Below are 12829 nucleotides of genomic sequence, written 5' to 3'. Positions count from 1 at the left end.
TCTTGGCCATCATCCTAGGGCAAAGCCAAATGGAGAAGCTTGTGGCATTCGTGAAGGCATTAATCTCCAAACCTCTATGTGGTGCTCATGTGCCTTGTCCAGTCGGATGTTTACAAAATAGCACCAAGGTTACCACAAGTGAGCAAACAGGAAAAGAGGGTGGAGGGGTGCTGAGAGATACAAGGTACCGCGGTGCTCACTCACCGGCAGACAGTCCTCCCTCTTCTCTGGTACCTGCCCTAGAATAGGCAAGTGCGATGATTCTTCTGTGGTCCTGCCTCCTGGTGGCTGTCGTAGGTAAGTGATTCTGTGAGTGATTCTGCCCGGCAGGGCACTGTCTTAGCTCTCACAGTGGAGTGTCCATACTGTGCTGGGGACACCTCAGATCTGATCTTTTGGATTCAGGATCTGTTAAATGCTAGTCCTATAAAGCTTTGCAGAGATCAGTGATGTGTCTCTGACACCCCCATTGCCACGCCCCTCCTCCCCACCCTGTCCACACAGGTGAAAATTCACCCCCAAAACATTACTTTGATGGGAATTTTTTTTCCTCTTCTCAAGAAATCTAGTTCACTCCAGGGATGTATGTTGTTCGGGACAATCTTTCAGATATGCATAAATAATGTGTTTTAGAGTCCCAGATAGCTTTGGCTTTATTGTAAACCTTTAGTAGAGCAGAGAAGGAGTCCCACGGATTTGTCTCAGCCGTGTATCATTTTGATCTCACAGTGTTTGAATCCAGCTTCGCAGAAACAACAGAAGCGGCCAGTTAATGGCTAAAGGCGGATGCAAAAGCATGTGAGTTTTAAGTACATAATCGCTATCAAAATACTTCAGAGATTATGTGTGTTTTAATGTATGGAACAATACATCCATGGTGGCATTAATTCCGCCGAATTGGACTGTTTTAGTTAGGATGCAAGTGATTTTTAAAAAATGTGGATAAACCAAGAATCTATGGGTTGTTCATTTCCATAACTGGGTATGTATCACTCTCTTTGTCTTAAAACCTATTCTTTAATCTTTAAAGGAATGTGTTCTTTCCTTCATCCCAACTGTACGTAAAGAGAAAGAGAAAACTGTCTCTGTTGGTGACTCCTAGCACACTTCTTTATCTTATCCTCGTACCCTACCCACCTCTTAGAGCTCGGGTCTGAGCTCTCAAAGTTTAAAATAAAACTGGAAGTAGAATGAGTCACTTATGGAGACAAATAAAGGAAGTTGGTAGCTAGAGAGCTAGACATTTACAAACGGAAGAAGGAAATGTTGGAAATATTTTTCCCCTATGTGGTAGAGAAGAAAAATAGCCACAAAAAAAAAAAAAAAAAAAAAAAAAAAAAAAAAAAAAATCCTGGACATTTAACTTCAAGGATAAAAGCCTGTCTTAATTATCAGAGCAAAAGAGAGGGAGTTTCATTAATGCCAAATGGATTTCTTTGCAGAAATCCCTCTGATGTTTTGTACCGGGGTTGGATTTTAGTTCTCGGTGGGGCAAGAACAATGCTATAGCGGGGTCTAATGACCAAGCCCTCCTCAGGAATCATTCTGAGGACATTCATGACAAAGAACCAGGCATTTTACTAAGCAATACAGAGTTGACTTGTAACTATCAGAACTGGGTTTTTCTTTGTGATGAGAGTATGCTAGGGATGAGGCTAGCCTACCTCCACCTTCACTGCTCGATAGCCGCAAGATCCACACAAGTCAGTTCATTCTTTAGGCAGTTTTTCAAGGCCTTATGTAGTCCAGGCTAGCCCTCAAACTTACTGGGTAGCTGCATGTTGAAATCTGGCCCTCCTGCTTCTGCCTCTCAAATTCTAGGTTATAGGTATATACCACCTCACTCTGTTTGTGTGGTTCTAAAGGTGGGACTCAGGCCTTCTTCAGACATACCAGAAGAGGGCATCGGATCCCATTACAGATGGTTGTGAGCCACCATGCGATTGCTGGGACAAGAACTCAGAACCTTAGGAAGAGCAGTCAGTGATCTTAACCACTGAGCCATCTCTCCAGCCCCCACTGTCTGTTTCTGCTCAACAATGAACTGTACACAGTGTATAGGCTTTCCTTCCAGTGGCTTACTCAGTGCTGGTCCTAATATTCGTAGACAGCCAGGTCACCATAATGTCATGCCTAAGAGGATGTTCTCTGAATGCAGACCAGCTGTGCTTTGACCCCAGCCTCTTCATTTGTAAAGCCATGGCCCTGGGCAGCTGTACCCTCATTGAGTCTGTCGTATTTATGCCATCCTTACACACACACACTCTAAAACAAACCAAATACAAACAAACAAAAACAAGTAAAAAGGAAGAATGTTTTGTTGTTGCTGCTGCTGCTGTTTTTGAGATAGGGACTCTGTTTAGTCTGGGCTGGCCTATAATTCAGTATGTAGCCCAGGCTATCCTCGTATTTGTGATTGATTCCCTGGAGGGCTGGGATTCCAGGCATGTGCCCCCATGCCTGCCTTTGTATTCCTATTGTCTTTTCAAATCCCTTTGCCCCCAAATACTGTGTGGCTCCGTCCCTAACACATTCTACTCTACAGAAACAATCCATGTGACTAATGGAAGCCGGTTATCACATCTGAGGAGGCAGGGTTGGCTGACTGGGAATCTTTTCTGAGCCAGCCGATAGCTTCCATCGGTGTCTGTGGAAACAGCCCTGAACTTTGAGTCATTTAGCACTTGTGTGAATGTCACATTAGCTTTCAAGGGGGCATCATTTGCTGCTAATTAATGGTCACTTAAATCCTTAATCTCTCTCCCGTAATTGATCTTTCTCCTCGCGCAAATTTGCATTCATAGTAGAAATGCAATTTATTATTTCCTCTCAGCTTATGCCAGAACACTGTTCTCTTTACATCCATGTAAGCTGACGTCCATTTGCTTTTGATTTTTCTCTTTTGTTCCTAGTCCTATCTTCCAGAATTTTCTGTTTCTACCGAACACTTTTGACACATTCTAGGAAGCATGGTTCTATCCACAGGAGATTTCCTAGGTAAGAAAGCAGCGAGAGGCTGGAGTCCTTATGAGCAGAGGCTACAAGGGAACACTCCTTCATCCCTCAGAAGTCTATTTTAATTCCACCTCGATTTCCTGTGTTGAATCATGCCCATTTCAGGATTTCTCCAACTGAGACTTGAATTGGGAGTTCCCAAGAGAGGCTAAAAAAAGGTGCTGCCCAAAGCAAACTTTGTAGGGAGATCAGCCGGGTTTGATGTTCCTGACTTCTCTTCCCCGGGTGAGAAATGTTCTCAGGTAGAGAGTCACACCACACGTTTTGACAATAACAATTCACAAAAACCTTTAAAAAAATGATGTCCCATGCAAGCCGCCCACCTTAGTCCTGCCTGAATAGCTGCTTCCAGCCTAAGCTTCTCCGTGGGTGAACAGTCATGGACTTAAAACGTTTCTTCAGTTCCCAGTACTGATGGTAATGAGAGCAGATCTACTGCTGCCTCCAGCCTCACATGGCAACTCCAGCATTGCTGATAGCATTGGTCCTCGTGTCCTCCCTACCCTCCCCCAACTATGACATTGATAAATCATAGAAATTGACGCTTGTGGTGGCAGGGAGAAGGTGGCTGCATCCATAAAGAGATGGCTCCAAACAGGATTGTTGCACCGGGAGAAGGGATCTCATCCAGTTTCCTGCTGGATCTCCCAGACTGTCAGGAGCTCGTCAAAATAGGGCAATCCACACGCAGGACACCGTGGAGAGCTTTCATCCTGCACCGTGTCAGGAGATGTGCAATTTGCTTCAGTCCAACGACTTATCGAAGCTTCAAATCCCCCAAGGGTTGGCGGGCGAAGCCTGTGAACAAAATATCTTTCTGCAGTTCTGAGAGAGCTCTCACAAATCTGTCACTTCCAATCCCCTTTGCTTGTTCCTCTTGCTTGCTCTCCCCTGCCTCCACACCAGTCATGGCTCCTCTAACAAATCAAGATCCCTGGACTAGAGGAAATGATTGTTTCCTGAAGCCAGGGAGAATTTTCCCAAAGCAAAGATCTCATTTTCTGACAAGCACATTTTATCCAAAGACAGATGGTGTGAGAAAATAGATTTCCCCCCCCAATGGAAACAGACAAACAAAAAAGCATGAATTGAACTCTCGTTAATTCCATTATGTAGAAAACCATGCAGATCTTTGGGATCAATGGATTGTCCATTACACATGGGGAATCAAAAGGAAAAGAAAACAAAAACAAAACAGGCCTAGGGGATGGATCCGTGGGTAAGAATGCTCTGTTGTGAAAGCACAAGGACCTGAGTTCGAATCCCCAGTGTCCATGAGAAAAGCCGAGCATGGCTGTGTAAGAACATGGTTGTGTATGCCCTTATAGCTCTTGAACTGTAGGGGACAAAAACATGGTGTCAGATGGTCTTGCTGGTTGCTAGTACATGTTCAGTGAGAGATCTTATCTTGAGGGAGCAAGTCAAAGACAGACAGGTCTGGACACCCGATGTCCTCCAGGTGGGTACATGGACCTGCCCACACTCACACACACAAACCAACATCAGGGTTATGTTTGAACTAAGGTGAATTTTTTTTCATCATACCAACAGAGTATGTTACAGGTATAGAGACAGAATTCTGTCTCTGAATGGCTACTATGACATGGAACTGTAGGGACAGTTTGCATTGCTGAAGATTAACTTAATTCATGTATCTTCATGATGCAATCTCTTTTGAGGGTGTGTCTTAGTTTATTTTCTTGTTGCCAGGAAGTGTTTGTGAACCCCAAAAAGACCACCAAGAAGCTGATTCTGATGTAATCGCATTAGGGTCTCTTTGTTCAAGTTCCAGCTTGGGCCACGCCATTGTTTCTGATGCAGGAGAACAGGAGGGGGCCCCTAGGCCAGTTTCTGACAAGCATTTATAGAGGCAAGAAGCGGGTATCAAGCCTGGTACACATCTGATGGGGGAGAGGGTAATGGAATTATGGCCTTTAACATAATTGGCTGGTGCTGGGAGCCAAACCATAAACTTTACCTCTGTTTTTCCTCCTGATCCCTGGTTGTTGGGAAGTGAAGTATCAGGGGCAGGCTTGTCACCTGCAGGTGTAGATTTGTTGGAGGAATAATGAGGAAACTGTTGCTACACGTGGGTTTTGTTGGAGGCGGAGTGGGTAACCAACTCCGCTTCAAAGGTTCTCTAAAATGGAGTCTGAGCCCAAAAGATCTCAGGAAGGTTCTCTAAAATGGAGTCCAAGCCCAAAAGATCTGGTCTCTCAACATCAACCAAGAGCAGCTTGCTCATCTTACAGGTTACAGTCCCTTATTAAGAAAGGGCAAGGCAAGAACTTAAGACTCTGGCAGCGGGAACTGAACCAGACCCCATGGAAGAACACTGCTTACTGGTTTGTTCCCAGGCTCTGGATCAGTTGCCCACTTAAATGGCAGAGGCCCTGGTTGGAGAGATGGCTCAGTGGTTAAGAGCACTGGCTGCTCTTCCTGAGGCTCTGAGTTCAATTCCCAGCAACCACATGCTGGCTCATAACCATCTGTAATGCGATCTGATGCCTTCTTCTGGCATTCTGGCTGGCTGTGAATTTACTGTCAGCTGACTATTATACAGAGAGTCACTGTGTCCCAGACCTGTGGCTCCGTAGTCTACAACTCCCTAAAGATGTTCATTATCTTCATCTTCACAGCAACAACTTTCTTCTTCTAGGTATCCTAGGCACAGCGACACCTCAGCCTGGGAATTCCTCTCTGCATCGTCTCACCAGGCAGCTCCTACGACAGTATCACAAGGAGGTCAGACCGGTTTACAACTGGGCTGAGGCCACCACTGTCTACCTGGACCTTTGCATCCACGCTGTATTGGATGTGGTAAGGACCATCTGCCCTTGCTTGTTCTTGTCCTGATCGACTGGCTGATTGAATAATTGATTGGTCGAGATGGGTCTCATGTACCCCAGGCTGGCCCCTAATTCACTTTGTGGCCAAGGATGGCATTGGACTTCTGGGAAGTGGGATCACAGGTCGCATATCTCCACAGCCAACTTCTTGCTGTCCTCCGAACTTTATACAGAAGTTAGGATGGTGTTCTTCTGTTCCTGAGACTGGTTGAACTGCTGGTACTAGGCAGAGTCTACATTCTTAGAGAGGAAGTTGACTTACTTGTCTTTCCCATTGTCACTGATAATGGTATATTAAATAGACATCCAGCTCTGGGGTTGCAGCTGTGAGCACCTGCCCAGTCAGAGGGCATGCTTACTAGATCCACTATGTAATGTCTGAAATTTGAAAACAAAAACAAAATGGAAACAAAGAAAGAAAGCCTCTGCCTTGGTTCTTGGTTGTCAATGAATTTATAAAGAGCCTTTCTAGTTTGTTTGCTAAGGACAGGAAGAAGGACTCATTTGAGACATTGACTCAAAACCAAAATAAGACAAACAAACAAAAAAATTATCAAGAAAAATGTTTATTTTTGGCTCATGGTTTTGGATGTTCCCTTCCTTGGCCAAGGGGTTTCATTGTTTTGGGGCCTTCAGCTGCACATACCACAGGAAAATACATGAAGCAAAGCCACTCACTTTACACAGGCAAGAGCAGGAGGAGTCCAGTTCCCCTTCATTGTCATATCCTAGTGACCTCTTACCAGGCCCCACCTTTTAAAGGTTTAATGAGCGTCTACATTTGACACATTATCTTAGTTGTATTCCTATCACTGTGACCAAACACAACTTGGAGATGGAAGGGGTTTGTTTCGTTTTATTTTTAAATACTACAACTTCCAGGTCACACTCTGGGACTGAAGGAAGTTGGGGCAAGAACAGGAACCTGGAGGTGGGAGATGCTATAGAAACCTTTTTCTTTTCTTCTTCTACATATATGAATACAATGCCACTGTCTTCAAACGGAAGCAGAAGAGAACATCAGATTCCATTGGGGATGGTTGTGAGCCACTATGTGATTGCTGGGAATTGAACTCAGAACCTCTGGAAGAACAACCAGTGCTCTTAGCTACTGAGCCATCTCTCCAGCTCTTCTGTCTGCTTTCTTATAGAACACAGTATCACCTGTCTAGGGGTGGCTCCACCCACAGTGGGCTGGATCCTCTTCTCATCAGTCATCAGTCAAGAAAATACCCAGGGCTGGAGAGATGGCTCAGTGGTTAAAAGCACAGAGTACTCTTCCAGAGGACCTGAGTTCAATTCCCAACAACCACATGGTGGCTCACAACCATCTGTAATGAGACCTGATCCCCTCTTCTGGTGTGTCTGAAGACAGCTATAGTATATTTCTATATAATAAATAAATAAATCTTAAATTTATGTGGGTGAAAATGTTTAGAAAAAAGAAAGAAAATACCCTACAGAGTTGCCTACAGGTTTATACTACAAGGCATGTTCTTAATGAATCCTTCTTTACAGATGACTCTAACTTGGGTCAAGTTGGTGTAAAACTTGCAGGCACACACACTGTCCCTTGGAGGACACTCAATATGTAAACCTTAGCAGTCCTCTTCGTGTAACACCACCATTACAAAGCTTCACAAGTGTGCCACCAGCCCAGGGCTCTCTGGTGCTGGTTTTGGTATTCCTGTCTTTTTTTTTCCCAGTAAATTCCACCTATGGCACCCACTGAGTTGACCACAAACTGTGTATATGTGTGTAGACATATGCATGCCCCAGCACATGTAGACAGGTCAGAGGACAACCATGGGTATTGGTGTTTTTCCTTTCACTGAATTTGAGGCAGGGTCTCTCTGTTCATCTCTGCAGACGCCTGGTCCATGAGCTTTTGGGGGTCCTCGTCTCCTTGGCTCCATTGTGTCACAGAAAAACTGTGATTACAGTGTTTGCTAATGTGTCTGTCTTTATGTGGGCTCTAGGATCACAAGTCACACCCTCACTCTTCTGTAACAAGTGGATTACCCGTTGAGCTGTGTCCCCAACCCTGCTCTCAAGCTTTGTATTTCTCCAAGAAAAATCATAAACTGGAACCACAAACACGTGACCTTTTGACATTTGATACTTTTTAATTTTTGTTTTGTCTTGTGACAGGTTCTTAGTATGTAGGCCCAAACTGAGCTGGAAGTCTTAGCAAATCCTACCTCCGTTTCCCATGATTGAGATTACAGGCAAAAAAAAAAAAAAAAAAAAAAAAACCCAAATCCGGGCCAGAAAGTTCATTACACTTTCTTTTTTTAAATGAAGTTAGCTCTCTCTCTCTCTCTCTCTCTCTCTCTCTCTCTCTCTCTCTCTCTCTCTCTCTCTCTTTCTCTCTCACTCCCCCCCACGATGTGGCAGTCACAGATGAACTGCCCCTCCATGTCACTTCTCTGAGTCTTTGAGTCTTCCCTGCTGTACATAATGACAGTCCACTCCCTTTTGTGGCTCCGTAGTATTCTAGGTCATTGCTCTTGATTTTTCTTTCTGGTTTAAAAACCCGCTTTAATTGGTGATATCTCATGCATTTATCAACATTACGCCCTGTTGGTTTCTAGAATGATTTCTTAATTCTTCTATTTCTAATTTCCTTCCCTATCTTGGGTGACATACATTTTTAATAAATATTCAAAAGAATAAGATATTTTAAGCATGTTTAATATTTTGTTTTAGTTATTTGTGATAAGGTCTCATGTAGCTCAGGCTAGCTTTGAATTTACCATGTAGCTGAGGATGACCTTCAATTCATGATTCTTCTGCCCCAGACCCAGACCACTTTTTCTATTGAGATCTTAGTGATAACATACAATATCTCTCTCTCTCTCTCTCTCTCTCTCTCTCTCTCTCTCTCTCTCTGCCCCCCCCCCTCTGCCTCTCTCCCTCTGTCTCTCTCTGAGACCAGCACTTTGCTATGTTGCCCAGGCCTGGAACTAGTGGCCATCCTCCTGTATCAGCCTCCTGCCTACTATGGGCATAGTGGTCCATGCTGTATCCCCATCACTCTGGAAACAAGAACAGCAGGAGTTCAGGGCCAGTCTTGCATGGCAAGCTTAGCACCAATCTAAGACCCACAGATCCAGTTGCTTAACCAATCAATGGTACTCCCCGAATTCCCCCTTTTACAACAAATTTCACTTTTCTTATTTTGTTTTATTTTTTGATTCATTTATTTTTTCTTTTATGTGTATGAGTGGATCATCTTTGTGTGTATATCACCAACATGCCTATTACCTGTGGAGGTCAGAATAGGGCATCAGGTCTCCTGGAACCAAAGTTATAGACACTTATGAATTACCATGCGGGTGCCAGAAATCAAATCCAGGTCTTCTGGGAGAGCAGGCTTAACCACTGAGCAATCCCTCCAGCCTTAAATTTCACCTTTCTCAGTTTGATTTTCCCATAAGCTAGTAAAAGTAGCAGCCTTATGATCTTAGTTTAATTTAATGCTAAGACCTCTTCCTGCACAAAAGGCTAAGTATCACTCACACTGCTAATAGATGCCTCCTTTAAGGTCCCTCTTTTTTAAAGTCTCTTTTTAATTGGTTATTGAACCAGAATTTTGGAGACTTAATTTCTCGCAGCTGATGCTTCACTTGGCTTGAAAGAGATAGTATTCCTTACCCTGTCGTTATTGATAGATTATTGCAACCCTCCTGCTTCCCAGAGTTCAGGGGGAAACATGATCTTAATGAAGACACCCAATGTAACAGCCATGGTGTGTACATCTGTGATCTCAGCACTTGGGAGGCTGAGGCAGGAGGATTGCTGTGAGTGTGAAGTCAGCCTGAGAGACAGAAAGAAATTCTGTGTCAACAAACAAACAAGCAAATAAATGGCACACAGTAAGAGCTGTCATGCAAAACCCCAGAGCAGGGGGATAATGAGCCCCGAGAAGGGCTTAGGATGACTCTTAGACGTTTCCTTAGTCTTCTCCTTTTGATTTCATAAGATTAAAATAGAGTTTCTCAGTTCTCCCTTCAGAAGTTTACTTGCAGATGAATATAGAAAAGATATAAAATTAGGGATGGAGAGATGGCTCAGTGGTTAAGAGCACTGACTGCTCTTCCAGGGGCCCTGAGTTCAATTCCTAGCAACCACATGGTGGCTCACAACCATCTGTAATGGGATCAGATTCAGTCTTCTGGTGAGTCTGAAGATAGCTACAGAGTACTCACATACATGAAATAAATAAATAGATCAATCTCTAAAAAGATACAAAGTCTTTAAATTAATATTTTCCTTTGGAACAAGCACATCAAATTGAACTTTTATAATCTAGCTCTTCCTGCCTTGGCAAAAGAAAGTACAATCATATCACTTAGTAGAATCATTTATTGTAGGTAAGGAAACACTATTAGTTTTCTGAAGACATGTCCACCCTCACCATGAAAGTAGTCTTATTTGTTACTAGATTAGTTTAGAATATCTCATAATTAGAGTAAATTTTCTTTTGCATGGGTATGTGTTGAAGCATGTATGCAAACTGTAGGGGTGCTCCTCTCTCTCTCTCTCTCTCTCTCTCTCTCTCTCTCTCTCTCTCTCTCTCTCTCTCTCTCTCTATTTTAGCCACAATGTGCAACCAGTTTGTTTTCTCCTGCTATTACATAGGTCCCAAAGATTGATCTCAGGTTGTCAGACATTGGGTCTTTACTTGGTGAGTCATATCACAGGCCCCTTAGCTATCATCCTCAGATGCCTTCCACTTTGTTTGCTTTCTATTACAAGAGTCTCTCACTAATCTGGAACTCATCAGGTAGGCTAGGCTGGCTTGCCAGTGAGCCCCAGAAATCCACCTGTCTCTGTCCCCTTAGCTCTTGAATTTTAAGAGTGAGCATTGCTTCCAGCATGTGTTTCTTTTAATATAGGTTTTGAGAATTAAAATTAGGTCTTTATGTTCATAAATGTCCTAGCTTGCTTTTTGTTGTTGTGATAAAATACTGACCAAGAACATCTTGGGAGAAAAGAGTTTGCTTAGCTTATAGGTTATACTCCAACATCAAGGGAAGCCAAGGCAGAAACTTAGAGGCAGGAACCTGGAGGCAGGAACTGAAGCTTACTGGATTGCTTCCCCAGACTTGCTTGGTTTTCTTTTCTTTTCCTTTCTTTTCCTTTCCTTTCCTTTCCTTTCCTTTCCTTTCTTTTCCTTTCCTTTCCTTTCCTTTCCTTTTCCTTCCTTCTTTCTTCCCTTTTCCCTCCCTTCCTTTATTTCTTCTTCCCTCCATCCCTCTCTTACCCCTTCCTTCCTTCCTTCCTTCCTTCCTTCCTTCCTTCCTTCCTTCCTTTCTTTCTTTCTTCCTTTTGACAGTGTCCCTCCACACAGCCCTAGCTATCCTGGAACTCACTATGTTGACCAGGCTCTGCTTCTCAGTACTGAGATTAAAGACCACCATGCCAGCTCCGTTACCTTTCTTATGCAGCCTAGGCTCACCTGCTCAGGAATGATACCACCCACATCCTTCTGGGCCCTCCTTCAATTCTTAATTACGAAAACACACCTCAGACATGCCCGCAGGCCAATCTGATCGAGGCATTTCCTCAGCTGCGATTTCTCCTGTTAGGATGTCTCAAGTTGACAAGCTCTATACGACAATGAGGTAAACACTTTGCTAACTGAGCTGTCTTGTCTGTCTGGCCACCAAACACCCCTTTGAGTACTGGTCACTACATCTCACTTGGATACAGCAACTTTTAGCTATCGGGAAAGTTCTTAGACTTCTACTTCAATCCTTTGTACAGCCTTGCCTTGTCTTGTATTTCTCAGTATTTTGAGGAACCTGGCCCTTGCTTTTCATTCCATTTCCTTCATACTCTTTCAAATTCTCTCAGCTCTCCAAGGTAACAATGATGTCTTTCTCATTTTGACCCACCTAAATCTATGTTTTTGTTGTCGTTTTGTTTGCTTGTTTTGAGAAAGGGTCTCAGATAGCACAGGCTATCTTCCAAATTCACCGAGTAGCCAAGGCTGACTTTGAACGTCTGATGCTCTTACTTCCACCCCTCGAGTGCTGGGATTACAGCTATGTGCCCTGAAACCTGGCCTGAATCTGTGTTTCTCACTGGGCATGGTCAATTGGTGAATTTCCTGTTTTTTGCCATTTGTAGTCAGGTAGACTTGTAATGCCAGTACTTTAAAGGTAGAAACTAGAGGATGAAGAAATCAATGCCATCTCAGCTATAAAGCAAGTTTGAGGGCAGTCTGGGGTACACGAGACCCCATGTCAAGAAACAACTATAACCAAAAGTTACATTCCCAAATTCGTTATAAGGTTTTTGTTTGTTTGTTTGTTTTTGGGACAGGGTATTTCTGTGTAGCCTTAGCTGTCCTGGAACTTGCTCTGTAAACCAGGCTGGCCTAGAACTCAGATCCAGCTGCCTTTGCCTCCTAAGGACAGGGATTAAAGGTGTGAGCCACCACTGCCTGGATGGAAAGTTTTTCAGATGGAAAGACTTTGTTGCTTTTATTAGTCCCCACCGCATGCATTGTAATATATTTTACTTCTAAGATGCTAGATCAATACTGTAAAATTGCTAGCGAATTAAGAAACACTCATTCTAAGATTATCTCTATTGATGATTAGGTCACTCCAGAGACACTTTATAAATGTCACCAATTATACTTTGATGAGTGAGTCACCGCTAGTTTAGATGACTTTAGTTGCAGCCACACAGCAAACAGTTCTGAAGGATCTGATAAAAATCACTCACAGATTCTGTCCAAACCAGCGAACTTGTCAGATGCCTCTACCAGCAGCCAGCTGCTGGCAACTTCGCATCTGAATGAAGAGCTCGCAGCCCCACCCCCATCATGGCTCCTTTCCTCCCTTCTCCTGGTCTGCCTCCTGTTTTGTTTATGGAAAAGCCTACAGTCTTGTCTTCGAATTTCTGAGTATTATGAGTACCTTAGGGAAATCTGATTATAGAGATAATCT

General features: G+C 43.5%; 1 protein-coding gene across 1 annotated transcript in view; it reads left to right on the top strand.

Annotated features, from left to right (window-relative positions):
* Positions 1 to 257: 257 nt before the first annotated feature.
* The window catches only part of HTR3B (5-hydroxytryptamine receptor 3B), a gene marked incomplete at both ends in the record, with an annotated part of 28369 nt that continues 15797 nt past the window's right edge, over positions 258 to 12829 (top strand). The window contains 2 exons of the mRNA XM_080930657.1: positions 258 to 297; positions 5675 to 5835. Coding sequence (XP_080786783.1) covers positions 258 to 297; positions 5675 to 5835 — 201 coding nt within the window. The remainder of the gene's footprint in view (positions 298 to 5674; positions 5836 to 12829) is intronic.

The sequence above is a fragment of the Micromys minutus genome (assembly GCF_963924665.1).
Source record: "Micromys minutus genome assembly, chromosome: 16".
NCBI classification, from domain to species: domain Eukaryota; kingdom Metazoa; phylum Chordata; class Mammalia; order Rodentia; family Muridae; genus Micromys; species Micromys minutus.
This window is presented reverse-complemented; position numbering and strand designations above follow the sequence as displayed.